Source organism: Symsagittifera roscoffensis, chromosome 5, assembly GCF_963678635.1.
Source record: "Symsagittifera roscoffensis chromosome 5, txSymRosc1.1, whole genome shotgun sequence".
Taxonomy (NCBI): domain Eukaryota; kingdom Metazoa; phylum Xenacoelomorpha; order Acoela; family Convolutidae; genus Symsagittifera; species Symsagittifera roscoffensis.
In genome coordinates, this window is record NC_087066.1 from 65,990,797 (window position 1) to 66,018,707 (window position 27,911).

At 37.6% G+C, this 27,911-nt stretch overlaps 2 protein-coding genes across 4 annotated transcripts; both read left to right on the forward strand.

Moving 5' to 3' along the window:
• The first annotated feature begins 388 nt into the window (after positions 1–388).
• On the forward strand, positions 389–14,660 carry LOC134845937 (electron transfer flavoprotein subunit beta-like). Its single transcript, XM_063863070.1, has 4 exons — positions 389–554; positions 643–865; positions 8,598–8,800; positions 14,307–14,660. The coding sequence occupies exons 1-4, from the start codon at positions 406–408 to the stop codon at positions 14,500–14,502; spliced, it is 771 nt and encodes a 256-aa protein (XP_063719140.1). The 5' UTR covers positions 389–405; the 3' UTR covers positions 14,503–14,660.
• Positions 14,661–14,900: 240 nt separating this feature from the next.
• LOC134845542 (septin-10-like) lies at positions 14,901–27,702 on the forward strand. Of its 3 annotated transcripts, none has more exons than XM_063862474.1 (10): positions 14,901–15,037; positions 15,480–15,593; positions 17,447–17,528; positions 17,734–17,766; positions 24,237–24,377; positions 24,597–24,714; positions 25,015–25,198; positions 25,489–25,651; positions 26,040–26,199; positions 26,864–27,702. In XM_063862474.1, exons 1-10 carry the CDS (start codon positions 14,905–14,907, stop codon positions 27,056–27,058), a joined length of 1,323 nt encoding a protein of 440 aa, XP_063718544.1. In that variant the 5' UTR covers positions 14,901–14,904; the 3' UTR covers positions 27,059–27,702. The 3 variants fall into 3 exon arrangements, with proteins under 3 accessions (XP_063718544.1, XP_063718545.1, XP_063718546.1); XM_063862475.1 differs by lacking the exon at positions 17,734–17,766 and adding an exon at positions 17,859–17,879; XM_063862476.1 differs by lacking the exon at positions 17,734–17,766.
• The last annotated feature ends 209 nt before the right edge of the window (positions 27,703–27,911 follow it).

Consider the following 27,911-nt stretch of genomic DNA (forward strand, 5'->3'; position numbering starts at 1 on the left):
AACGATCTCAAATCACGGGCTGGTTCTTTCAACTTCGCATAATCGCTACAATCGAAATCGTACGCGCCATTAGTATACTTGTCCAGTAGTAGTAGATCTTGAGACCGGACCTCGGGGACGTTCTATTTTCTTTGTAGAGGGGAGGAGTTTATTGTGTCAGTAGCCATTAAGCTGTAACGACTGTAAAGTTCCATGTCGAAGTGAACCTTGACTTGGCTCCCTCCCATAACCACAATATTAGCCCTGACCTGAGAGCCTATCCCTTTTAACTTCAGCTGTGACTAGTGAGCGAATGTAACATAATCTTTTTTTTTGCTATTTTTGCTCGTCTAAACAAAGTGCAGCTACTCTATTATAAACTATAATAAAATTATACTTCAATAGTTGCAGACTTTCTTTTAGGCCATGGGTTTGAAAATTTTAGTAGGTGTGAAGCGAGCTATCGACTATGCTGTTAAGATCCGAGTACGCCCTGATAAACTCGGAGTTGTCACCGAGGGAATCAAACACAGCATGAATCCGTTTGACGAAATAGCCGTTGAAGAGGCTATAAGGTAATGAAGATTCTTGCTAGCAAGAAGAATTCTTAAATTTCATATCTGTATCCTTATTTGTATTCTCAAGTATGTTTCTTTTAACTAGGTTAAAAGAAAAGAAAAAAGCTGACGAGATTATTGCGTTCAGCTGTGGCCCTCCCCAATCACAAGAGACGCTCAGAACAGCTTTAGCAATGGGAGTCGATAAAGCAATTCATGTTGAGGTAGATCAAGCAACTCATGAGGCAATTTCACCGTTACACGTTTCCAAAATGATTGCTAAGCTAGTAGCCGAGCACAGTATCGATCTAGTTCTTCTGGGAAAACAGGTATGTAAATAATTGAGTAATCAAGAGCAAAGTACTTTTTGACATATTGAGCTAGTGTGTCTTGGTTTTTTCCTCGTTTTTCTGTAATCGTGTTTTGACCAGGTTTTTTCAAGCCTGCTTTTCAAAGTCACTTTTGAGTTGATGCTCAGATTTTGCTCTCTAGGAACATTGGAAGAAAATGTAATGCTAAGTATTGAAGCTTGACCTTTTTTTTTCTTGTGTGTTACGAAACAATTTTTCTTCTATCTATCTATATATCGCATATCAATGATAATGCACTTTATTTGAGCTCTTATACAATTGAATTTATTTTTCGGATGCCTGTTGTTAGTCCGTCCGACGTCCCCTGATGTTATTGAAAACGGAGATTGCAAACTTTAATTCAAAGTTAATTCGCCTGGTTTTGGTGGCTGAATATAATTTTGTCTTCTCAATCAGTATTGACAAGATTAGCATCTAACTTACCATGAACTTTACTTCACATCACGCTATTTACAAATATCAACATCACGCCACTAATCAAAGTTCGATGCCTTTACTTACGAAGGTGAATGTTAAAGTTCATGTATGTTACACTATATCTATCTATATCTATCTATCTATCTATCTATCTATATCTATACTATTTTTAAATGCGAGTGACAGCTATCTCCCATGTTTAAGCATAATAATTTTGCATGTTTAACGAAAGAATTTTTTCATGTTTAAGCTATAGCATATATTGCAATGCTTAAGAAAATTTTTCAATTAGTTTTTTGCAAGGTCATTAATTTTTCAGTATTTTTTTTTCGAGGCCAAATTAAGTCTGTCTGTCTGTATACCTGCTTTTTTAATTAATTTGATTATGTCTGTCTACCCGTCGCCTAATTTTTTAACTTTCATCTATTATCTATCTATCTATTATATATTTAATTACGGGCTTCACTATCTCGCCATGTTTAAGCTTTTTCAACGTATTATTTTTGCATGTTTAACAAAAGAATTTTTTCACGTTTAAGCTATATCGCATGTTGCAATGTTTAAGGTTTTTTTTTCAATTTTCCAGTTTAAATTTGGTGTTTATTCATCAAGTTTGAAATTAGCAATCCAATAGTAGGATATTGTCTGAGTTTTCCCAGGTTTTGCGATTCTGGCCTCCATATATGAATAGCCAAATCCTTTTAGTTTACAAGATAGGTAATTTTCGAGATTTTTCAAAAATTTCTAGAAAATTTAATTTTAAAAAGTTTCTCAATTTTTGAAATTCTCACCCTGTTCCAAAACGAAGATCTCAATCCTGTTGTTGGATATTGTGAGGGTACTCTCAGGGGTTGCGAATCTTGCCTCTGATTATGGCTGCTCAAAACGAGGATCTCAATCCTGTTGTTGGATATTGTGAGGGTACTCTCAGGGGTTGCGAATCTTGCCTCTGATTATGGCTGCTCAAGTCCTTGTAGATTTCGAGATACGACGTTTTTTTAGGATTTTTTCAAAGTTTTTCAGAAAACTTAGATATAAAAATTTCACAAAATTTGAAAACGAAGATCTCAATCCTGTTGTTGGATATTGTGAGGGTACTCTCAGGGGTTGCGAATCTTGCCTCTGATTATGGCTGCTCAAGTCCTTGTAGATTTCGAGATACGACGTTTTTTTAGGATTTTTTCAAAATTTTTCAGAAAACTTAGATATAAAAATTTCACAAAATTTGAAATTACCATCTCTGTAGTGAGGCTCTGTCATTGTACTCTCAGGAATTACGAATTTCGCCGCCAAATATGACTGCTCAAATCATTGTAGTTTTAGAGATACCACGTTTTTTTAGGATTTTTCCCAAATTTTTTCAGAAAACTTAATTATAAAAAATTTTGCAAAACTTGAAATTATTATCTGTGTAGTGAGGCTCTGCCAGGGTACTCCGAGGTTTTGAACTAAAGAATGAAATTTTAAGATTTGTCGCGGTTCATTTGCTCACTTAGCGGCTTTTTTATATTTACAGTTCATAGATGGTGTGGATTTTGCGTAACTCAAAGAAAAAAAGAGTTTGTTTTCATATCGAAAACCTATAAATGTTCATTCAGATTTGGAAAAAATTCGTAAAACTTTTTGTCAAGAAAAATTCGTTAGTTTTTCAAATTACCCTCTGAGAATCATTTCTGAATCTACTCTAAAGTTCTTTCTTGTGTTTTACTCATTAATTGAGCTATTATGTCGTCCTTTCACTCTAATTTTATCGCGCTTCACGGCGAACAGCACAAAACAACAGGCAATTTAATTCAAAAATGTTTCGAAGTTATATTATTTTTTAAATTGTTAAGTTCAATCTTTTTGTGCTAATTGTGTGTGCTGTTATCAGATGCCGAAAGTTCCATACATTGGACACCCCGTTTTCAGAATGCATATGCATTTTTTGCTCGACCGTTTCCTTCAAAAGAGGCTTTTTGAATGTTACGAAATGCAGTTTTTTGGTTTTTTATGTTCGGTCGTTTTTGTAGTTTTCGATGAGTTTCAAAAAATTTTCAAATAATTTTCAGAAGGCAAAAAATGGAAGTTTTTTTTTACCCCGGGGATAGCAAGGGTGTTGTAATCGGGTGCTAGGCTTTTTTTCCGTAAACAACTTTGTCCACAGGGCTCATTAGACTCCTGGTGGTACCTTCGTTCATATTGAATTCAAACTTTGGAGTGTATCTTGCAAACTTAGCTGGGTGGTACTGAATGCGCCTGGGACGGCAAAGGTCTTGGGTTCAATACTGACCAGGACCAGTTGTTTTTCAAACGGTAAATCGTCCTATTATTTGTCTGTCTATGTTTTGTCGGCATAGTTGCCTTATCTAACACTCTTTTATTTTAGCTGTAAACAGTTTTCACTGCAGTTGTTCCTAGCACTTTAAAAATCCGGCCGAATAGAATTTTGCGTTTCACTTTTTGTGTAACAGGTTTTTTCTTTTTCCTTGCTTTCTCTGACCCTTCTCCCGACTGTCTGTTTGCTATATTTTGTTTGTTAGGTTTTGTTCTGAAATATAGATAACCATTGTTTGTTTCCTTCTGCTGGTTTCCGTTTGAAGTTAGTCAGCTTAGTTTCTGGTCTATTTTGTATTCGATTGCTCAAAAAACTTGATTTGAAAGCATTTCAGGAAACTTTTGATATTCTCATTTGGACTGTCGAAATTATTTTTTATTCGGTGCTTTTTCGTAAGTTGGTTTCTGTTTTGACCAGTAAAAATGGGGAGGAACCATGGATTCGCTGTTTTAGTGTTTTCGTTTTCCACGAAAAATAAGGTACTACAAGTAACCATTGGAATGATTCCAGTGATATATCATTTTAAATTCTTTTGAGCCGTGATTCAAACGATTTAAAAATGTTCAAAATGTGTTCTGAGTGTTGTGGGAAACAGCGCTTAACTTATTAAAACGAAAACTGTTTAACACTTACTAGGCAGAAATTAAGCTTAATTTGGCATTACCTAGTAGTTTCCAATTTTTTTTCTAACGCTTGCGATTTGCAAGCCTTATCACATTGGAATATAGACTCTCTTTGGGTTAACAACTAGTTAAACAAAATTATTTTAAACACTTATGAACCTGCTACGCTGCTGACATGATCATTTTCATGACAATTCAATCTTAACTACCCGGCACCACTAACAATTCTTGCTAAATCTAGAATGTTTTGGTTTTTTTTTTCTGTTGATTTTTCGGCTTCATGGTGTCCGATTTAATCTCTGTCGGTTTCTTTTCCAAATTTAGTCTCCAAATGTTTCGAATTTACATTATTTGTTAAATTATTAAGTTCAATATTTTTGTGCTAATTGAGTGTGCTGATAACAGGTGCTGAAAGTTCCAAACGTTGCACACCCCGTTTTCATAATGCATGTGCATTTTTTGCTCGACCGTTTCTTTCAAAAGAGGCTTTTTAACTGTTAAGAAATGCATTTTTTGAGTTTTTTACGTTAGGATGTTTTTGTGGTTTTCGATGAGGTTCAAATAAAATTTCATGCAGTTTTGAGAAAAAAAACTGAAGAATTTTCGACGTTTTTCACCCCTGCGATTGCAATGGTTTTGTAATCGGGTACTAGACTTTTTTTTACCGTAAATCATTTTGTCCACAGGACTCATTTGACTCCTGGTGGTACCTTCGGTCATAATGAATTCAATTTTTGTACTGTCTCTTGGAAACTTAGCCTGGTGTTAACGAGTACACCTATAACGGCAGAGGTCCTGGGTTCGAATCTGACCAGGACCAGTTGTTTTTCACCGGTAAATCGTCCTATTATTTGTCTGCCTGTTTTGTCGGCATAGTTGCCTTATCTAACAATCGTTTATTTTAGCTGTAAACAGTTTTCACTGCACTTTTTTTTAGCATTTTAAAAATTCGGCCGAATAGAAGTTTGCTTTTTTCTTTGGTTGTAATTTTATCAGCTCTATTTGTTAAAATTTCACTTTTTTTGTTTTTTAAACTCATTTTTAGCAGCTCAATAAGTTTCAGCCTAAATAACATCAACTTATTGGCCTCTTTTTGCGTTGTTACCCTTGAAAAAGTTTTTGTGGGCGTGTGGTTGCGCTAAGGGGAACAGGAACCTAACATTTTTTAAGTTAAGAATTTTTTTGACTTTCTTTTCGTCATGAAGGGTTTCTGCTCAAGTTTTTTGAATTCAAATCCAATCAAACATCTGGTATAGACGTAAAACAAGTACTCGAGACGGCAAAGATTTGCGGTTCGAATCCGGCTGGGCCCTTCTTTGCAAACTAGGGTTTTGGTGCTTTTTCCGACTATCGTCCGTCTTTTTTGTAGGCTTAGTTATCATAGCTCAATGGTTCAGATTCATTCCCAGTTGCTGTAATGTCAATGCTTGAGACGACTGAGCCTGGGTGTTCGATTCTAGTTGAGACCTGTTTTTCTTGCAAATAGAAAATGTTGGCTTATTTGGTTTGTTTTCTGTCTGCTTAGTTCCGCAGAAAGGACTTTTGTTGAAAGTTATTGTGAATCCTATGTCGGCGTTACATGAAGTTTGTTACTTTTTGATTTTTTGGCGAAAATATCTAGCTTTTTGGATGTCGGCTTCAAGTCTGTCATCTTATTTACCGATTTTTTATTCTTTAATGTTCTGTTGTAATTTTGAAATCAATAAGACTCTGGCACCAATTTCTTGAATGCACAAGTTTACTCGCACTAGGACCTCTTTGAAAAACTGAATTAAGTTCAAAGAAAGCATTTTTTTATTTTCTTGTTTTTCCATTCCTTCTACAATTGTAGAATTGTTTCAAGTTCATTGTTTGTCTGTTGTTCTTTTTGGTTCGGTCAAGTGATATCAATTGTGCCTATTGTTTTTTGAATTTCTACACTTTGTTTTGGTTTTTTTGTCAATCACACCGCTCACAAACAACCACTCAATTTGAAAAAAGATTTTTTTGTAGTTTTTCTGAATAAAGTCGGAACATTCTGTGCTACTTACACAGCAACCTGCTATCCTTATTTCAAAATTTATTTTTTTGTTTTCAGAAATTGTGCGCTGTATAACATTACTTTGACGTGGACTCCTCATGGTTTGGGCTGACTATTGGTGATACTAGATCTATTTTGTCTAGTTTTTGCCCGCGGCTTTTGTCTTATGGCTTCAAGAACTTTCATGCACGCTTGAAATTCCGTCGACTTTTCATTAAGATCCATTTCGCTGTTGATATTTCGAAGTGATTTATTCCCCTCGTTGTTGTTTGGTGGTTAGTCAGTGTCAAATTTCTGTTTGCCTCCGCTTTTTCGACCACATCGATTACTTGTATCGGTATAGAATATAGTATTATATCGGTGTTTGCTAGGCTAGATTATCTCGCTCGTATTGATCGTCCGGATGGTTATTCCACGGACATTTGTGGGGGCGTATTTTTTGTCCACACATTTTGGCGATGGCGTGGTTGTCTCCGAGTCTGATGACCCATCCTCGCTCGACCAGACCCCTGTGGATTTTACTTCTGTCACCTTCGGTCATCTTTTCTTTTCTGGCATGAGTGGTCGTCTGAACTGCATGCATGTCCCTCGCAAGATATCATAAAAACTGGTGTTTTTCTTGTTTTCACTCTTGAGTTCGTGAATGCTTTTTTACTCTTGCGATGAGCAAGGGTTTTGCAATCGGATACGTTTTTTTCCCGTTATTATTTTTGTTCACAGGAATCCTCCTGGATCCTGGACTCACTCATATACTTCGTTTATTATGAATTATAAATTCAATCAACCACATGGCGCAGAGGTAACACACATGCTTGAGACGGCAAAAGCTTTTGGAATCCGGCCGGGACTCCACAAACTTAGTTTTTTTTTGCAAACTTAGTGCTTTTTGAAAGTCCGATTTTTTTGAAGGTTCAGCTTTGTTCTAAGTTGATTTATCACCCATGCTAAATGACAAAGCCCGGGAGTTCCATTTCAGTCGCAGTCTGTTTTTTTTTTTTTAAAAACTGTAAATTTTCGGCTATTTTAGATTTTTGTCTGTCTGCTTATTTTTGCCGGTGTAGTTTCTGCTACTTCTTTTTTTCGACTTTTTTCTTGCTTTCCGAAAGCTCCATGTAAAATTTATAATGGTGCAGGTAATTTTGTTCGGGATCTTTTTTGCAACTTTTGTGACAAAACAATTTTTGAAGGTTTTCATTTGATTTTAATCACAGTCATTCATTTTTGTATCGAACCTCAGCTTTGCCTCTGTGAAATAATTATCTTATGTGGAAGTGGTGGAAAGTTTGGTTTCTCTTGTGTTGGATGATGGATGGTTGCTTTTCTGAAAATCTATTAAACGCAATTATTCTACTCAAGCGACCTTGCGAGCGCAGTTTCATACTCTTAACCTTTTTCCGACCAAAGTAGCTGATTTAAGGGAAAACGAATGCGTGAAAGTAGTCTTGATCCAGCCGCCAGTGGCTTAGTGTTTGGGCACGAGACGTTCAATCCAATGGTCTCGGTTTGAATCCCGTTGATAATCTTTTTTTGAACATTCACGTTTGAACGTTGTTAGAGACCTTGTCTACCGTTTTTTGCGAAGTTCAGATTTTCATCTTGGTTGGAAATTTTGTGTTTCGTACTTCTAGCATTGTTTTCATCTTGATATATATTTTTACTGTCAGCATGTATTGTAGCAAACAAATTGTACAAATTACCCTTTTTTATAATTAATTTATTAATTGCGGTTTGCCATGGCAGGGGATCGAACACTCGATCTGACCTTCTAGAAGTAAAGGCTTCACCATTGTGCTCAGTGCCTGGTAAACGCCTTGTTATATCAAGCATTTGGCTTTTTCGGAAATTTCTTCCCTAAATTATGCGCGCATGGTTCAATAAACTGTTGAAAATCGATTTTTGTTTATCGCCTTCATATAAAGTCAATCGACTAGTTAAATTTTTTCAAAAGTTTGATATTTTTTAACCGTTTCATGAGCTGTTTGTTGAAAACGCAAAATTTCTAACCGTTTTTCTGACGAGCCATTTTTGGAAAAAATAGTAATTTTTTTCTTGTCGATCAATATCTCTCCGGATGAAAAAAGTAAAGGGGCATAAAAATGAATTTTAAAATATTTGCTGCCAATATTTATTCCAATTTTACGCTACTGTTTTACACTGCATTGGTTGCCTATCGTTAGTCAATGTTTGGTTTTTCAGAAAGGACGAACCTGCTCCCATGATACCATCACCTGAAAATAATAACTTCTCAAAAGCGGAAAATATCCCCTGAAGTAGCTCTTGTGTCGATTCAATAAATATTGGATTAATTTTAAGGCAATTGATGGAGACAACGCCCAAACTGGTCAAATGACTGCTGGACTACTCGGCTGGCCCCAAGCCACTTTCGCCTCAGAGCTGCATTTGAGTGACTCCAACTCAGAAGCGCAAGTGGTGCGGGAGGTGGACGGCGGTCTGCAGACTATCAAAGTGAAATTACCCGCCGTGATCACTGCTGATCTACGACTGAACGAGCCAAGGTAAAGTCAAAACTTTTACTGCTGTTTATCATTTCCCCCAACTTTCTTAAAATATTTAGTTTTTTCTGGAATGTTTCTGCAGTATAAAGGTTTCTAGAATATCAAAATCAAATATAGTCTGTCAGTAAGATATTTGAAAAGTGTCTGAAGTAATGAATTTTGAAAAATTTGTACATAATCTTCGAGTTCAAGTTTTATGAGAGTAGATTTCAAGGAGAACGGTGAACCATTTCCGAAAATACGATTGACCCAAAAAGTTTTTGGTGAAGTTGAAAAAGCCAAGATTTTGAGGTACCGAGCTTTAAAAAAATCTACGTCCTTACACTTGCAAGAGCAACTGTCATGTTATAGGGAATTAGACTACAGTGCTGATTTAAATTATCCGGACAAAACGAAATAACTCGTTTTTCTCAAATTGGGTTAAACTTAGACAAAAAGTGAACAGAAACAAAAGTTTCTTAAAATTTCACCAGAATTAATATGGTGCAATTTTTTCTAAACCAAAATTTTACCCCAAAAATTAAGTAATTTTGGTTTTTTTTAAAGACGAAGAATTACGCTAAAACTACCAAGTTATCTGAAGAGAAAGTTTTATAAAAAAAGGTTCTTACACACCCCAACAAAGTTTTAGAAGGATAAAACATATTGAAATCTTTATAAGAGAATATATTTTTAGTTGATAAGCCAAAAAAGGTCTTTTTTTTACTAAATAAAAATCAAAATCTTTGGCTAAAAACAAATTTCTAACGTTTTACGCAAATTTTTGAAAGTTATATACCTCTAAAACTTTGCTAGGCTGTGTCTTGATAGTCTAAAAAAGCCAAAATGACCTATTTTTGGGTGGAAGTTTTTGGTTCAGAATTTCGGCATAAAAATACAGCATATTAATTCTGGTGAAATTCTAAGAAACTTTTGTTCTGTTCACTTTTTGTCTCATCTCAGCCCAATTTGAGAAACACGCGTTTGGAATTTCATTTTTTTTTTGTTTTGGCCGGATGATTTAAATCAGCTCTGTATTTTCCAGTAATTAACTTTTTTTCACCAAATTGTTTGTGTAGTGACGTAGCGCCGCATAGGGGGCGCAAAGGTTCAGGTCGTGCTTGGAAGTTGTTTTTCTGGTCATAATTGGATTTAGGGCTTCATTTTTTCGACTCATTGTTTTTCGTCTTAACTCTCGTCGATTTAGTAACTGATCTATTTTTCTTTCCAACGATCACTTGAATCTGGCTTAAATCGTATATTCAGGTTTTAAACAGTTTAATTATCTATATAACTATTGAAATATCCATATTTAGGGTTTCGAACTATCATAACGTTCTTCCTGCTTTTATACCTTGATTGAGATTTCCTTACCAAGTGGCGCAGTAAATTTATTCATTTTAAGCTAAATGAAGTTTAATCGAAATAAAATTATTGATACAAATGAACCAATGAAATGCGAGTACAAAAGAGAACAAAAGAAAATTACTGCTGGAATAAAGTAAAAGAGAGGAGAGATTTTGAAAACCATAGATATGATAGAAATAATAAATAAATTCTCGAACAAAAAATATCTCGTCAGATTTGGAATTATAATTGTGCCCAGAAACATCTTTTGAACTATCTGAGCATTTGGGAGACATCAATATTTGAGAGACATTGCGTTTGTGAGCGTTTGAGAGACATCAATAACTCGGGCAATTGTGGATTCTTACGGAACCGCGCTGTCCAGCATCATTGAGACTCCTGTAGCCAAAATCTCAAGGACAGCTTGAGAAAACGAACTAATAGTTATTTCCGTCGAACTAATACCGATTTTTTCCTATAGTATTTTCTGCTTGTAACCTCATTATTGACTGAAGCTGTGTCGTCTCAGTTTTGGATTATTAAATGAAATTTATGTGAGTGTGTGCTTATGTATTGGTGTATTTAGGAGTATTGTAAGGCTTTAAATGAAAGTAATTTTCAATTATTCGAATCGTATGGAATTAAACTGCACTAATTTTTCCGGCTTTTTCAGTGTTGCCTTCAAATTATCTTGTCATTTTTCTTTCTTTCGGACGGATACTTTCCTTTGCTATTTGCAAGCTTGAAATGCTGTTTTAATGTTTGTGATATCGCAGTTGATGTGAAGCTCCGCTTCGCGTTAGTGTAATGAATATTTTAATTCCATTATTTTTTTTTCATTTTCAGTCCAAGTTAACCACGTGTTTTAAGAGTAGTGAACGTAGTGATTATTGTTTCGACTTTTGTAACGAAAGTAACAGAATAGTTGTGCTCGGGGTGGGTTTTTTTTTCTTCAGACAAATTTCGAATTTTTAACCAGCCATTTTTGACGGAGTTTTTTCTACATCATTCAAAAGGTATTGTTGTCCTGAGCTTAAATTTGAAAAGATATTTGACTTGTGATCATTTTTCGTAAAGTAATGGGGGTTTAAAGATTGCCATTTTGTCCAATTTAGGACAAAACGCGCGACATTTTTCGCGCTATTAACGCGTAAGCGAGATTTAATCCGTCTTTGAACTCGTTCCAAATTGGTTGAAGGAAGCTTATTTGCCTTAACTGATTTGTTACTAGGAGCGAAACTATCACTTTGTACTTAATATGGCGTGTGGGGTGATATTTTTTATGAAAAACATCTGAAACTTTTTTTAAAAACATTTTAATTTAATTTTATTACATTTAATTTTTTCATGTTATTACTGCTCCATAGACGTTATAAGGTAGTAGTCGGAACTATCAGGGCTTCGCCCTGATACGAGCAGTCTGTTCTGATATAAATCTTAAAGATCTTTTTTGTGTTTTCAGAATAAAGTCATAAAATTTTTTCACGCTCAATTTTGGTTTTTCGTGGCCTGACTTTTGATTTCTTTTTAGTTTCACTTCATTTCTTTTGATAGAAAAGGCAAACGCGATAATCGAACAGCAAAAATTGAAGGGTCTCTAAAAATAGATTGAGTTCTAATTTCGAAAAAGAAATTTAATTATCATATTTCCCAGTGGAATAAATTTTTTACCTTTTGATCCAGTTTTCTCAAATTGTGTTAATTTTATCAAAAAAGCATCAGTCAGAAATTATTTAAGAAACTGAAAGGTTTATGGGCATATTTTTTTCCCTCTAATTTGCGTTTTTTCTTTTTCTTTGACTTTTTGCGTTAAGTCAGCTGGCTATGATTCATTATGGAGTGCGGTTTATGATTGCTTTGAATTGATCTGAGTATCAAAAGGGTTTCGAGCGGATTTTTTAATCATGCGGTACTAGACATTTTCCTGTAAATAATTTCGCTCACAGAATTCGAACTTGAAAATATTACACGTGTTTTTACAAGCAAAGCTTGTGTGATAGTATGAACCCTCTTTTTTCCAACCTAAGTCGCAAATATTGTTGCGACGCAAATATTGTTGCGACAGAAAGTTTTCTTTTTGAAAGTGTTCATTTTGATCAATAATCAGCTATTAAGTACAGCCAAAGCTAAGAATATTAACACGGACTATTATATTCCAAATATGGAAAAACTGTTAGTCATACAGATTTGGCATAAAGCTCAGTCAAAACTGTGCATCATTGTAACTAAATTAATGACTGAGCCTCGCGTTTAGTGTCAATAAATGAAGTGAAGACAATTATTTCGGTCGTTTTTTTTTCAGCAAAACTATTTTCTTGCGATTTCTGTGGGTAGCACAAGATTTACTGTTTAATAAAAACAAACAAGTTACCGCGGTATAGCTGAGGTTGGCATCATCTGCGTTACATCTTAATTTAAAATACAATATATAATTACACTTGTGGATTTTAGTGAGCGTTAGTCTAATTGTACGACATTTTTTCTCTTAAGTAAGTCGCAATTTTTTTCTCTAACCTCAGTCGCAAAATAACCTAAGACGCAAAATAACCTAAGACGCAAAATTTGGCACCTTTACAACTTTTTGATAGCATGTGCTTTGACATTCGAATAGTAAAAAGTTAACTCAGTTGATGCCTTTTTACATAAGCAAAGTTTGTGTGATAGTATGAACTCCCTTTTTTTCCGAAAATATCGTTTCGAAAATATTGTTGCGACGCAATTATTGTTGCGACAAAATTCGTCCTGAAAGTAATCTTTTTGATCAATGACCAGCTATTAAGTGCAGCTAATGCTAAGTATATTAAAACAGACTATTATTTTACAAATAGTACTTTAGCTTCTAGGTATCATGGATCTGTAGCGTAGAGGTAAGGAAGGAGACCCGCAACAAAATAAGAGAGTTCGAACCTGGGCAGGGTCGGATGTTTTAATTAACTTTTTCCTGCGTCCGTTCGATAAATGCGTCCGTAATAGCGCGAAAAATTTCGCGCGTTTTGTCCGTATTGGACAAAATGGCAATATTTAAACCCCCATTATTTTACGAAAAATGATCACAACGTTTAAATGCGTCCCTACGATAAATTGAGGCATGTTAGTTAGTATTTTTTTTCTAATTGACTGGTACTGTTGATGCGTCATAATTGGCTTGCGTCACTTAAGAAATTTTGTACTCTCAAAGGTTACTCATTCGGTTTTTTCTAGTAGCCTCATGGGTCATATTTTTGCTTGTGTATGCGAAGTGCAACTTCGGCTCTGTGTTTAACTTGCTTTATTAAGCACGACTCGTTTTTGTCGGAACTTCTCAAGCATCGCACGACTCGTTTTCGCTCACAGAGATTTTGAACTTGATAACATAACACGTGTTTTAACTTGCTTTTTAAGCACGACTCGTTTTTGTTGGAACGTTACTGGAACAGACTTTTTTGCGCATTTTAGCCGTTTCGATGTCAGTTCTTTTCGAAATATGTTTTATTTTGGTTGTAATTTTACCAACTCGATTTGATGTTTTTTTTTGCTTTGTTTTTGGTCGGAAATCGCTGAGCTAATCGCACAGCCACCATCCTTTGTTATTTTTAGGATCCATGTATTTGAATGAAATGGAATAATTATCGGAATATTTAATCCATGGAAAGCGTTACGTTTGAAACTGTTAATTTGGTACGTTCCAGTGAGAATTCGGAGATAGCTATTTATTTCGCGTGTTTTTTTTTCACTTAAAATTTTTCATGCTCAAATTTGAAGTTTAAACTAATTTGCCAAATGGACGGCAAATAACGCTCTTCAATAACCAAGCTGCAAATGGGGAAAATCGTGAATGACATTTTTTTCAAAACTTGATTTAAATTTTCCGTATTTCCAGCAGAATAAAAAAATCCCATTGAAACAGTTTTCTCAATCAGGGTTTTTATCAAAATTGTGTCAATCGTCCAACTTTTTTTGTTACCCAAAGAGTTTTTATGAAATATATTTTTCTGTGAATCTAGAAGTTCGAAAATTTTAACAAGAAAATAAGTCATTTTTTGGTATCCTTGATCTCATTGTCTTTTTCCGGCTGTCTGTTGGCTTTGTTTTATTTTAATCCTAACTTAAATCCAAATCAGCTTCGCGAATTAATTTTTTTTTCTATCTAGATTTAGAAATTACTCTTTGGGTATCTTGGTCTATCTGAATTTTTAAACAGGTATGCGACACTACCCAACATCATGAAAGCCAAGAAGAAACCGTTGACCAAATTATCTCCCGCTGACCTGGGAGTAGATATGACCCCCAGAATACAGGTGCTATCAGTGGAAGACCCCCCAGTTAGAGAAGCAGGCCAAACAGTACCCGATGTGAGCACCCTTGTTGAAAAACTAAAGGGAGCCGGGGTGATCTAATTTCAAAGTGATGTCACTCTTTTCAGCTCAGTGGAAGTAAACAGAATTGCACAATTCATCATTTTACATGACGTGTTTTGCCGATCCACGCTTTTGATATATGGTTACATGAAGGTCGTCCATCATGTCATGACATAAGATGATAAATTGGTTTATAATTATTTTTCATTTTTCAATGAAAATGTGTCATTTTTAGTTTCTTCCATCTGAAGACTGATAGTGATATAATTTATCGCTCACTCTTTTGACCTGATCAGGATTTGTCTAGCATTGTTTAATATTGCATATATTTGGTATAAAATAGAATTTAATGTTATTTTTGCTGAGCTTTTTTAATGTGCAGTTTGCTTGTTTTTTTTTGTGTTTTACATACATCAGCAATGAGCTTTTTCAGAGTGGGAAATGGTTGCTGCTACCTCCACTGAAGCTCCGCCTGTAGCTAAACTGAATGGTCCAGTGGGATTTTTCTCTCTCCCAGACAGGGCAGTGCAACATGTATTGTCAAAAGACTTCTACTTCAATGTTATGTGCATCGGTTAGCTTTTTTTTCTGTATCTGAGGTGTGATTCAATTGGAGAAGAAACGTATTAAGGTCGTGTAGGTTAGAGAATTTGTGCGCGCTGATATTGTTTTCTATTAGTTTAGTCGTTTGACTTAAGAAGCTTGCATTTCAAATCCATTTTCTTGGAGATCTTGATTTCGAGCTTTCCTGATAACAGTGAAATGAGCGCGAGCACTTGCTTATTACATTTAATTTGCAAAATTGGTATAAACTGTAAGAATGAAGTTACTTAAGGTATAATGAAGTCACTCAGGTTCTAGTAATATCGGTTGTCGAAGTGATAACTGTTAAGATCTTTTTACCATATTAAAATAAACGTTATCTTTTAAATTGTTGCTTAAATTCTCAAGTCACTGGGTGAGTTGATGGTGGCGATACCTTACAAGGCTATAAATGTGTATTCTTTTGTTCATAGGGGAGACTGGAATTGGGAAGACAACTCTGATGTCCACATTGTTCAACAGGGAATTGCCTCTCAAACCCAACAACCATTTTGAACAGTCAGTCTCCATCCAGGAGCACCAGGAAGGTGGGCAACATGTATTATCAAGCCAAGTGGCAAACTATTTACATAAATTCCTATTTGATAAAAACGCGTATTATGAAAATGTCTGGGATCGTGTTTTTTTAGACGCTTTGAATTTTTTTTCTTCACTTTTTTCAAAAATTTAGTTTTTCTCAAAAACTACTCTACCGATATTTCAAAATAATGGTACCAATGGGAAGTACGCCCACTCCCCTGTCTGTCTGCGTACTCTTTTAATCTCTTTTTACCTTACCCCGCTTTCTACAGCCTTCGAAAAAGTGTAAGGGTGGAATTTTTGACCCATATTTTTGGATTTTCTACATTTTGTCGAAAACAACCCTCCCAAATCTGAGATTTTTTGGTTCCAATGGATAAAGCAGGTTGTGGAAAGCTCCTATGCATTAGCGGCTACGCCCAAGTTTTTTTAGATAAAAAATTAGGCCCTTAAAAAAGTCATTTTTTCGATTTTTTGACCATTTTTTTGAAACTGTCTTTTCTCGAAAACACCCTCCCAAATCTGAGATTTTAGTTTCAATCGAAAGGAAGGATTGCGGAAAGCTCCTCTGCATCAGCGGTTACGCCCAATTTTTTTCCTACAAAAAGTTATGACCCTCGGAAGAGTCAAATTTTCGATTTTTTGACCGTTTTTTGAAACTTTGAGTTTTCTCGAAAACTACTCTCGCAAATCTGAGGTTTTGGTTTCAGTAGAAAGGATGTGTTGTGGGGAGCTCCCTTGTAGAAGCGGTTACGCTCAAATATTTTTTACAAAAAAGTTATGTCCCTTAGAAAAGTCAAATTTTCGCTTTTTGACCGTTTTTCGAATCTTTTTGACCTTTCTCGAAAACTACCCATCAAAATCTGAGATTGTGCGTTCAATGGAAAACACGGATGGTGGGAATCTTCCCGGTTTTAGCGGCTTAGCCCATTTTTCACGAGAAAAATGATTACCCGCGGAAAAGTCATGCTTGTGACTTTTCGACCGTTTTTTCAAACTCTGACTTTTCTCGGAAACTACCCTATCTGACTATCAAAGTGACTTCGAGACTTCAACTATCGAAAAAGTGTTAGAAGCAGATTTGCAAGTCACCGCAAGTGGTGGAGAACAGTAGTTGTTCTATGGAAAATTAACTGCTTTTAACCATATATTTAACCCTCATTTTGGCTATTTTTTTCGGTCTCGGGTGGGGGTATAGGTGCTCAAGAGGCTAAGGTCTCGGCCTTTTCGAAAAATTAAGCAGCTTTTTTGCGGAAAATTAAACCACTTTCAGTTATCTATTTAATCCTCTCTTCAGTCGAAGTGTGGATGAAGTTATCAACCTCGCATTAAGAGTCGATGAACGTAGTGTAGACTCTTTTATAGGTCGTGATAATTTTTTTCCAGGAAAAATCTTAAAATTTGTTCAGGCCCCAATCTACTTTTTCGCAATTTTACTTTTGTTTTCTTTTTAAGTTTAGTTCATTTCATTTGTTAAAAGAAAGGCAAACTCCATTATCGGACAGCAAAGATCGAATTCTAGTTTTAAAAGTTTAATTGAGTTTTTAGATATCCCAGCGGAATAAAAACTTGATCCAGTTTTCACAAAAGAAGTCAGTTTTTCCTTTCTGTTTCTCTGCGTTAATTGACTCTTTTCCAATTGTCTGTTGGCTGTGTTTCAAAATGGCGATAGGTTGTGTAGGCCATCATGATCTGTCCGTGACCGTTGTTTGCGGTATGGATGGTATTTTAGCTTTCTGTCCTGAAAAACGCATCTAGATCATAACGGTTTAACAGCGGTGCTCTGCAATGAGCTGAGCGGCTCGAGTGTTGGTCATTTTCATTCTGGAAAAATGGTTTTAGTTTAATTAACATTTTTTAGTTGTGACAGAGGCGAATGTCAGAATGCACCTGAAGGTTATCGACACTTGTGGATATGGAGATCAGCTGAGCACGGAAACTAGGTAACACTATTGAATGCCGGATAGAAGCTAGGAAACAAGAATTAATTGTGATGTGACCGACCGGTCTTGACGTGAATGTTTCATGCCTGTATCAAATCAAATACATTTGGTGTCTTAGAAACGAACAATTTTTCTGTTGCAACCTGATATGTTCATTTTAGTTGTTACAAAGTGTTACAGTTTACAGAAAAACAAAGAATTTTAGAATGTCAACAAAAAGGGTTCTAAGAACCAAAGTGTAAGTTCAATTTGAAGAAAGTGATTGACTTTACTTCAGCAATATTAAACAATCATTGCGAGCAAACTTTTAAGTTCCTTATTTTTGTTTAGCGGAACCGAAATTAAGCATGAGTATTATTTGTTGAATTGTTTAGTTTGGAATATATCCCTATTTCCGAATCTTTTATCCACATTAAATCATTGCTTAACAATCTAATCATTTTTTGTAGTTACTGTGCAAAATCTAACCTTGATTAATGTACCCATGATTTGTCTGGAAATGCCGAGTACCACATTTGGCCTTGAAGTTACTGGTTATCAAAGAAAAACAAAACCAAGTGTTGTTGCTGCCGCTTCTGGGGAAGTGCATCGTTTTTTTTTTCTGTTGGGTATCCTCTATAATGGGTTGACTCGTTTGTTCAGTAATTCTTGTTAAGGTTCGATGAACAAAGTTCAGACTCTTATGTAACGTCGTGATGAATTTTTTTCAGGAAAAGTTTTGCTCTATTTTTTTTGCAGAAGTGCATCATACATTATTATATTTATGAATGCACTTGGGTATAAAAATTGCGCTCTCCAATTATGACGCGGAAATGGCGCAAAAATACGTGATCGATTTCTGGTTTCGAAAATGAGTTTTAATTTTGAGATTTTCCAGCGGATAAAATTTGCCTATTGATCCAATTTTCTCAAATTGATTCAGTCTTATTACAAAATTGTCAATCATAAATTGTTCTAGAGAGAATTTTAAGGCCATAATTTTTTGCTTTGAGTTTCGAATATTTTAAATTCACAAACAACTCTTTTCTGTTTTTTTTTTTCTGATCACTTGCGTGCATTGACTCTTTTCCAACTGTCTGTTGGCTATTTTGTGAATATTTCAATTATGTTTTGGATGTTTTGTAATCCTCAGAAGTTTGTTGTAATTTCGTTTCGTCTAAGGCCCGCAATTGTGCCCCGAGTGTCTCGTCGTAGAAAGGGGATCGAGTTTCAGTTACTGGAACCTCCGGTGTTCCGATGGAATACCCAGCTGGCAAACGAGGTGGCGTTTTAATAGCAGTGATTTGGTGTCGAATTATTTTCGCTTTTCTGTATCAGTGAAACTCTTCACCAAGGTACAAGGAAGTGGTTAGCAGTCGAGGACATGAGCCTCAGTTGACTCGACGCTAACCGTTATTAGCAAAGTATATTGATGTACTTTAAAGATTCAGTACGAGGAAATTAAGTGCTTCGATGCGACTGGACCACAGTGTAGAGTCCATTTTGCGTGCTGTTTATGTCTGTTTACTTGTTTGAATTGGCCATATCCTGAGATGTGTTGCAACGTTTGTTTGAAGGAGGTTCACCTTCGAGGGTGGAGTAACATGGTTTGGATTGAATTTGAAATATTTTTACATGGCATGGCTGTTCAAGTGGTAGCCCATGATTTACTGCGAGGAAAAGAGATTCATGTGGTGGGTTGGTGGAAAATTTGTTGTTGTGTGGGAGATGGCATGTTTTTGCTATTTTGGTACATCATTGACGGAAGGCTGCGTTTCGCAGTTAATAATTTTTGAGTGATATTGTACTGCAAGCATGTGACCATCCTGAAACAAACGGCTACTTCGAAAAACAGTTTGGTCGTTGCCTTGCATGTTGCTAGCACAGTTTGGTTTCCCATCATATCCGATTTTTGGTTATGGTGCTGTTCCTGTCCCGTCAGATGGGGTCGGCAGCACCAGGCATTGTCGAAGTGCAGCTCTCCATAAAATACGGTCTTGCAGGTCAGTGTAGGTAAGGCGACGTTCCTTGATTAAATTTTTCACACAATCTAGCCAAAATTTTCTTGGTCTCCCACGCCTTTTGATTGGCGAGATCTTCATATCATTGGCCATTTTGATGCATGAAGCGCTCAACATGACCAAACCATCTGAGGCGTCTGCTCCGAAGGACGTTGATAATGTCCCGACGAGTAAAGTTTATCAAGAAGTGGACCTGGGTCATGCATACCGGGCTTAACAACGCAGATCCTACGGATCATTGCACGGTCATTTCGTTGGAGTCGTTGCAGATCTGATACGTTCGGACCCCAAGTTTCACTTCCGTGCAACATCGTTGATCGTACACAAGAAGACTACTTTTTTCCGCGAATTCTGAATGAGATGTGCTGCGAAGTTAGTATAGGGAGTAGTTTTCTGAATCTAAACCAGGCTGAGCAACATCTGGCATCAATTGCACTATCACAGCCCCCACCCGCACTGAGCATGTCACCCAGGTAGCAGAAAGTTGGCTCAACATCAATCATGTTCGAAGAGCAAACATATTTTGGGTTGGCTACCGGCCGGCTTGATATTCTTGTGAACCCACATCTTGCACTGAGAGCAAGCAATGGAGTTGCTTCCTATACTTTTACGACAGAAAGCATAAGGGTACTTTCCAGAGTCCTTGAGGAGATCCAGGCTTATGCCTGAGATCAGGAAATTGTCTTTTTCATGTTGACTCGCAGACCTTTACTCTCCATGCCAGTTTTCCAGATCCTGAGTCTAGCGATGCATTAATCAAGCGTATCTGCCACCTTGATTGAATCGCTGTGAGAAGACACCGACACTGACATGAGTTTTTCGCTGAACTGACCGTTTACTCGAACCCGACTCCCGGCATTACCGTACATTTTTGGCACCGATACTTCAAAGGGCCCTCCACAGTACCTGTCTGGGTACACAGTCAAAAGCTTTCTCGAAATCCACGAAAGCACAGTAGAGAGGCCTGTTAGCACCAAAGTATTTTTTCTCGTAGCTGTCGAATGTTGAATATGGCGTCAGTGGTACCTCTGACAGGTACAAAGCCAAACTGCATCTGGTCTATTTGCTCCATCCTACGAATGATTGGATTGAGTACTCGTTCTACCAGCTTCATGACTTGATCTGTGAATTTCAGTCCTCGATAGTTGCCACGATTGAGGGCCTCTCCTTTGCCTTTGTGAAGATTCAGAATGTAGCTCTCCTCCCAGTCTGTGGGGTTAACACCATTTTTGAAAACAGCTTCAGTTAGTTGCCTCATCAGTTCGACGATAAGATCTCCAGTTGCCTTCAGCTTCTCAGCAACAATGCCAGACGGCCAACTTCATTTTGCTGAGGGCCATGACTATCATTTCTCTAGAAACTTCAGGCGGCTGTCCAGCAATCGACGCTCGCAGTCTTCGGGAGCGTCTCACTTGGCCTGGACAATCAAAGTTTACATTGAGAAGTCTGGCATAGTGTTCAATCCACGCCTTAAGTTTATCTTTGTCAAGAATAGATAGCCTACCGGCATCATTCCGCACACAACTCGCGCCTGAGATGTCCTGATTAGCGCGATCCATCTGCTTAGCGATCTGAAAGACACCAACACCATTTAGAGTCACTGTGGCGAAGTTTGACTTCTCAGCATTAGAATTAGCTAGGTAAACAGTATGTTTTGACTTGCGCTTTGCTTCCAGATAACTCTCGAGCCTTCAGCGCTTCAGTCGTCTTGCCTACCTTCATCAAGGAATTGGAAATCTTAAATTGCGAGCGGTTATCTTGCACAACATGGTCAACTTGTTCATTCCACCACCAAGTTTCAGGTATCCACTTGTGGTTCGTTGATAGGCCACGTACTTCAGTGGCAGCCTTCAGAGTCGGAAACTTGAGGCGAGACCAGACATGACTGGTTGTATCATTATTAGACTGAATAGTTGACATCCCGTGTCTCTGAAGGGCCTCCTGGAATTGTTTGGCTATGGCAGCATCTCTAAGCTTCCATGCGCGTATGCGAGGTATGAACTTTCACTTCTTCGCACGGGGTAAGTGTACAGCGAGATCGCACACAAGGTGATGTTGCTGGACGCATTCCTCGTTTGGAATAACTTTAAAGTCAGAAACGGCACTGCTAAAGGTATTTCGATAGAGAATGCAGTCCAGCTGCGTAGCGTGGCCACACGAGCTGTATGATGAGGTGGGAGTCTCTCTTCTTGAATCAGGTGTTGCCGACTCGAAGGCCGTTGGCAACAGCAAATTCCTGGAGACGTTCGCCCTCTGTTTTAAGCGAGCCGTTAGTTTCCACCATATTCCTCTTGGTAACCACTGGCAGTGAATCCGACATGCCCATTCCAGTCGCCAACCGGGATTAGTATCTCAGAACCTGGAATATTGGCAACAGCATGATAGTTGATCAAAGAAAAGCTCCATGACAGCGGCGGGCATGCTAGCTTGCGGTGCATAAACTGAGACAAAGATGAGGATTATCTTTACAATCATCATTTTGAGTATAATAATTCTGTCAGAGATGCGCTGCATTTCAATAACTTAGTCCGCCCAGCTTTCAGCAAGGAGCACACCGGCTCCGCCAAGACCTGATTTGTTCGAACAGTAGTAGACGCGGTACTTGTCGCCCTTGACTTTCAGGGTACGGACCTGGTTAGCTGCCACATCACCTTTCCACCTGTGCTCTTAGACCCCGCAAATGTCAACTTTTCTCCTCGATAAAGTCTCCAGCACTTCAGCACTCCTAGTTTTCAGGGTACCCACGTTCCAAGTGGCCACTCTGAATTTAGAGCTGAGCAAATCCGGACAGCCAAGCGCAGCCTCCTTTCGGCGGCAAAAGTCAGCTATATCGAACTGCTAGGATCGGCTGAGGCCAATTGACCTATTAACTTTTGATTTTGTTGAACAAGTTCACATTTGAGATTCAATTTACGTTTTGTTAAGAAATTCGTGTTCTCATTAAAAAAATTTGTTTGTTAACGGTGCCCAGGCCTGAAGCAACCGGGCCGGGGCCTCAAATTCAGGCCTGGTTCCAATTGTTGATAACTCAGGGGCTCCGCTGCTAATTATTCTTGATTTGGAGAGATGGGTCTCTAAATCGGGTTTTGGCCTAATATGCTCGAGTAGTTACCTAGCCAGAGGCACATTGTATCCGACAGAATGTAGTTTTTCTACCAGGGTGTGGTGATTTACTCTTAACACTGAGCTTTGGGGGGTTTGGTCAGTTGTTGTGCTCTCGCATTTTCGAAACTTATGGTAACGAGGGGTTCTGATTGATAGATTTCGTTGAGTAGTACGGCGCCGCTTTTATCCGTTTCTCTTTATTCAGCGTAAAACTAACTCGTTTAAAGAGAACCCGCTTGACGTTCTTTTTTGTCTCGGTTCAGTTTTACAGATTTTCTTGTCTGTATGGTTCGGTTGAGTATAAACGGCAATGGCTATAGCGAAGAATTTTATGCCAAAAATTAATTATATTGTGGCTGGCATTTGGTGTTCCAGTTTTGTTTAAGGTACTAATGAGCCGCCAAGTTTTTTCTAACCTTGTTCTTTAGTTGCATGAAGTCCTGGACTCCTGCCATGACTTCTCTTCGTTTTGGCTGAACAATTAATTGATCTTTGAGTTCAGTGGCTGTTGTTGCTTCTTAAGGAATATCTTTAGATACTGGGAAATGAAGGCCTCGGGCATCTTTCTCTCGGTTTTCGCGAATTATGTTCTTGTTTCTGAGTATAGTTTTTAGTATAAGTTCGAAGTAGAGGGCGAGATCGGCTGCCTCAAATACACTGTATAATGTTGCGATTTCGCTGAAACAGTTAGAGACAGTTTAGGGAGTTGTTCTGGAGAATGGTGTGATTCTGAGGACGAGTCATTCTGAGAGTTGCAATTTTTGTGTTCGGGGCAATAGGTGCCCGCTTACTTGGAGCCTTGTTTTTTTTGTGCTTCTACGCGCTGTATTATGCGACAAGGGACGAGCGAATTGGTGGAGCGACCAGACGAAACAGGGGAAGAGGTTTGCTTTCTGGAGTTTGTTAATTAGTGGGTTGTGGTTGGTAGCACTGTTTTTGATAGAAGTGTTGGATATGGGCCGTCATGGTTAGTCTTGGGATAGGCGCAATTGGATATTGGGTAGTAGTTACAGTTGATAACAATTTGGACAGTAGTAGTATGTGATAAATGATGGGTTGCAGTTAACTACGTTTCAAGTGGATCCAGTTGCAGCAGGCACTTGCTTGCGAGTATGTAATCAGGCCATTACTGGTCTTGGGTTTTAATGTGGGCTCTGGGCTACTTTCGGCGCCGAACACTGGGAGTAGCATAACGAGTGACCTAACCATTTTTGAGTACCTCTTCTAAAAATCACAGTGTCTTTTCCTTTGCGCTGCCTTTTTTGGAAAGGAGGGGAAGCGATTGCGATATGGGTTTTCTGGTTCAATTTCTGGGAAGTGTCTTCTTGGTCGGAATGCACAACCGAGTATTGAGAAGATACTGTTTAATCGGGTTAATGTCCTGTAATATTATCCATATACCATGCTAGTATGTCGGATCTGAATGATGTCTTCTAATTTTCCAAGAAGTAAAGACTATTGTCTTCAAAATAGAGAGCTTCAAAGTGCACAAAACTGCAATTCATACATGCAGATGATTGCGAGAAAACTAGTTCCCAAATATCTCCTCTCCTTTTTGCATATTGATTATTTAGCCTGCATTTAAATGTGTTGAAATGTTTAGTGGAGATGTGTTGGTGAAGTATGTGGAAGATCAGATGGAGAAGTACCTTGAGGAGGAGTTGAGAATCAAGAGGAACCTCTCTTTTTTCCCAGATCCCAGAGTGCATCTCTGTCTCTACTTCATCACAACCAATGGACATGGGCAAGTGCATTCCACTTCAAACTACTAATTGTACCTTCGTTCTGAACACACTTGAAATTGTTATGTATAAATAAGTGTAATACTCCAGCAATGATGTAACAGTTACTGATCTAATTCGTCATACTGAAAAGAATGATATCGAAACTATTTTGAAATTTATGCAATTCTCTTCATGTTAAGACGGAATGAAATTATTTTAATATGATGAATGTGTTCCAGACTGAAGCCGCTGGACATTCTGACAATGAAAAAGCTAAGTGACAAAGTGAATTTGGTGCCAATCATTGCCAAGGCAGACACAATTACCAAGCCAGAACTCGAAGTGTTCAAAAAGAAGGTTAGTCACTGCATCGATTTAATTCTTGAACCCGTGCTCCCGTGCTAGTTTATTTCCGTAGTATAAGTATCCTAGGCGTAAAGTTCATCTCTATATATGTATTAGCCGATAAGTTAATAAAGTATTGTCTAATTATTCAATTCTGTGAAGGTTTTAAACTAGTGGTAGCGTAATGATTACCACTCAAACTTGATGTTTGTAGTGGCGAACACAAAAAATGTTTAAGCTATGGTAGGCCTGTGAAATTAACCCGATTTTCTACTCAAATAGATTTTTTTCAATGTGATGATGTTGGAATAGATAAGGGAGGAGTTGTGTGATAACGGGATAGTACCTTATCTGTTCCCACTGGACGATGAGAGCAATGAGGAGTTGGTGAGTGACAACACAGAGGCGAACAAGACTGTCCCTTTTGCAGTTGTGGGCAGCCACGAGAAACTGAAGGGACACAGGGTCAGAGTGTACCCGTGGGGAACCGTCAATGGTTACTACTCTTAATTCACTACTTACCTTTTATCATTAATTCTTTTTTAAGCTAGCTGTTTCCGTCAATTGTTTTAAAACCTTTTCGAGACACTTCAAATACAGTATTGAATGCTCCAGTTGGTGTCAATTATCAAAATCAGTCGGTTTCTTTTGAATGAATACATTTTTGGTCACGATAAAGAGCCGCTGACAGGTTGAAATTTATGAAAATTTTTGTTCGATATTGATTAAGTTTTCTATTGGAACTATCATTCTCAAAAAATAGCTTAGTGTGTGTTGTGGTTCCAGTGGAGAACGAGGAGCATTGTGACTTCAAGCTGTTTCGCCAGTCAGTCATAAACAGGAACCTGTGCGATCTCTGTGTCTCCACAAGCGAAGTGCATTACGAGGCATTCCGCAAGAGACGCCTCCCTAAGATGGGCTATGTCGCATCCACCGACGCAAATCTATCGTGAGTTCCTGTGCTTCATTCAAAGATTTGATCAGCGATTAATCAAGAGAGGGGATGATGATATTTGAGAACAGATTTGGCGTAGAGGTGACACAACTGCTTGAGACCGCTTTTTTATTGACAATTTTTTATTGACAAAAAATGATTTTTTTTTCAAATTTTTCTGATTGATTTTAATCAAATTTGTGTCGCAAGTGGTGCGAAGCTCAGCGTCGCCTCTGTGTTCATTAATTTGAAGGTGGATGAATCTCAGAAATACTTTTTGTTGGTTTCATCTCAGATTTGAAGCGTTAACTTATTTTCAAGACTTCGGTAGACATTATTTTGGTGTCTGAGAAAAGTAACTGGTGTATTTAAGCTGAATAAAATGGTGATTTTGCGTGTGTAGCTTCACGGAGACGATCGAACGAGAGAGGGCAAGAGTGACCTCTGACCTGCAGAGGAGGGAGGATGAGATGAGGGCCACTTTCATCAGGAGGGTCAAGGACAAGGAGAACGAGCTGCAGATTGCAGAGCAGAGTCTAACCAATAAATACAACAAACTCAAGGTCCGCCACATTCTCTCCACATGGCTAATGGATAATGTCAAATCAGAAATTTCTGCCGCTAGTTTGGATTGTCTTCTTGACAAATTGCCCTTCATTATTTTAAGATATCTATATTTGGCTGACCGACGAAAAAATCTTGACGAAAATTTTGACGAAAAAATCGAAATTTTTCGGCGCGCGCTCCCCCCTCAAAATTAATATATTTTGAGGAGGAAGCGCGCGCCGAAAAACGCGATTTTTTGGACAAAATTTTCTAAAAAGTCCCTAAAACGCCCTTTTGGCCTGTTTTTCTTTCAAGAAGTTGGATGCGGCGCAGAACATTTTGTCAAAATGGGGTCTTCATAATGATTTGGGAGAACTCAGAAAATCAATTTGGTCGATCTAAAATTTTCGAAATATCTTTGATCCCCCTCGAGAAAGACCTAGATCCGCCCCTGACTATGACGCTACCAGTGATGGTTTAAGATTCAAAAATCCATGTTTTCGTGCAGTATCTAACAAAATTGCCCAGGATTTGATTTGAGCCCGTTACATTGTGGCTGAGAGCGAAGTGTTTCAGAATGAGTCACACAACTCGGTTCTAACTGGTTCATTCTTGTGTACATTCAGTTTGAAAAGAAGTATTGTTTTTGATTACCTGTAATGTGTGTATGTGATGTATAAGGGTGAGCTGGAGATCAAGAAGTTGGAGTTGGAGGAGGAGCGGAGTAAGTTGGACACGGCGAAGTGTGAGTTCGAAAAGGCACAGGAGGAGCGGAGGAGGATGTTGGAGGAGCAGGCAGCAGCAGCCGCCCTCTCCTCCTCCACCTCACAGCAGCAGTCATCTACCGCCACTCTGGGCAGGAGCAAGAAGAAGTAGAGTCAACCACCTCCTCACCCACCACCACCTCCCCCTCCCTCACAATTACAGAAGTCTAACACCCTATAGAGGAGATACCATAGCCCTTTTGTGAAGACAGATTGATCCACTCGCCAATGCCACTGAATTATTCAATCTTATTTTAAGCTAGAAAATGTCTTCAATTGAAAGAAAAATATCGTCTTAACTTTTTTCTCTCTGCAGAATGAACACATTGCTTCCATAGTTATCTGCCTTCAAAAATTGCGATTACTTAGAAGACCACGATTGACGCAGAAGATATACGAATAACACCTATTCTGCTATTCCATATTCTGCTAGTTGAGGATAAGATGAGTCATCAAAATGTTTTGTACCTTTGCGGCAACTGCAATCATTTCGCAGCTATAATAATGGTGCGTGCAATAATTTCTAGTTTCTTTGTAATGTATTTTCTAGTGTCAAAACGTTGACTCATGATTTACAGCTCAATTCTAATAAATAATGAATCCATGGGGTGAATCTATTATTTGTTTAATATTTGCAAAGTTAGAATAATAAAAACTTTGTAATGCTTTCAAACGATTGTTCGTCCTTTTATTTTTTCAATTATTGGTATGAAATTATTTAAGCATAGTTGATTTAAATTAATTTTTTAATGAAAATCATTTTTTTGTAAATGACCGAAAAATAACTTTAGGCAATGGAGATAAGGACCACGAAGGGTTTTATATCATTTGATGGGCTGGCTGCGAAAAGACTTAGATAAGTGAAAATTTTTGATGCTTTCTTGTCTAACATATGTTTTTCACAAAGCAGGCGAAAAGAATTTCTGATATTTATTTCTAGGCAGAGCTTGTAGTGGTTCGAGCCC

Excerpts from the sequence above, each read along its gene's own strand:
- LOC134845542 (XM_063862474.1), top strand. The coding sequence starts at position 14,905 with ATGGTTGCTGCTACCTCCACTGAAGCTCCGCCTGTAGCTAAACTGAAT. Across the intron at positions 17,529-17,733 it reads CAGCTGAGCACGGAAACTAG|AATGTCAACAAAAAGGGTTC; the intron begins GTAACACTATTG and ends AAAGAATTTTAG. Across the intron at positions 25,652-26,039 it reads TCCACCGACGCAAATCTATC|CTTCACGGAGACGATCGAAC; the intron begins GTGAGTTCCTGT and ends TTGCGTGTGTAG.
- LOC134845937 (XM_063863070.1), top strand. The coding sequence starts at position 406 with ATGGGTTTGAAAATTTTAGTAGGTGTGAAGCGAGCTATCGACTATGCT. Across the intron at positions 866-8,597 it reads TAGTTCTTCTGGGAAAACAG|GCAATTGATGGAGACAACGC; the intron begins GTATGTAAATAA and ends ATTAATTTTAAG. Across the intron at positions 8,801-14,306 it reads CTACGACTGAACGAGCCAAG|GTATGCGACACTACCCAACA; the intron begins GTAAAGTCAAAA and ends ATTTTTAAACAG.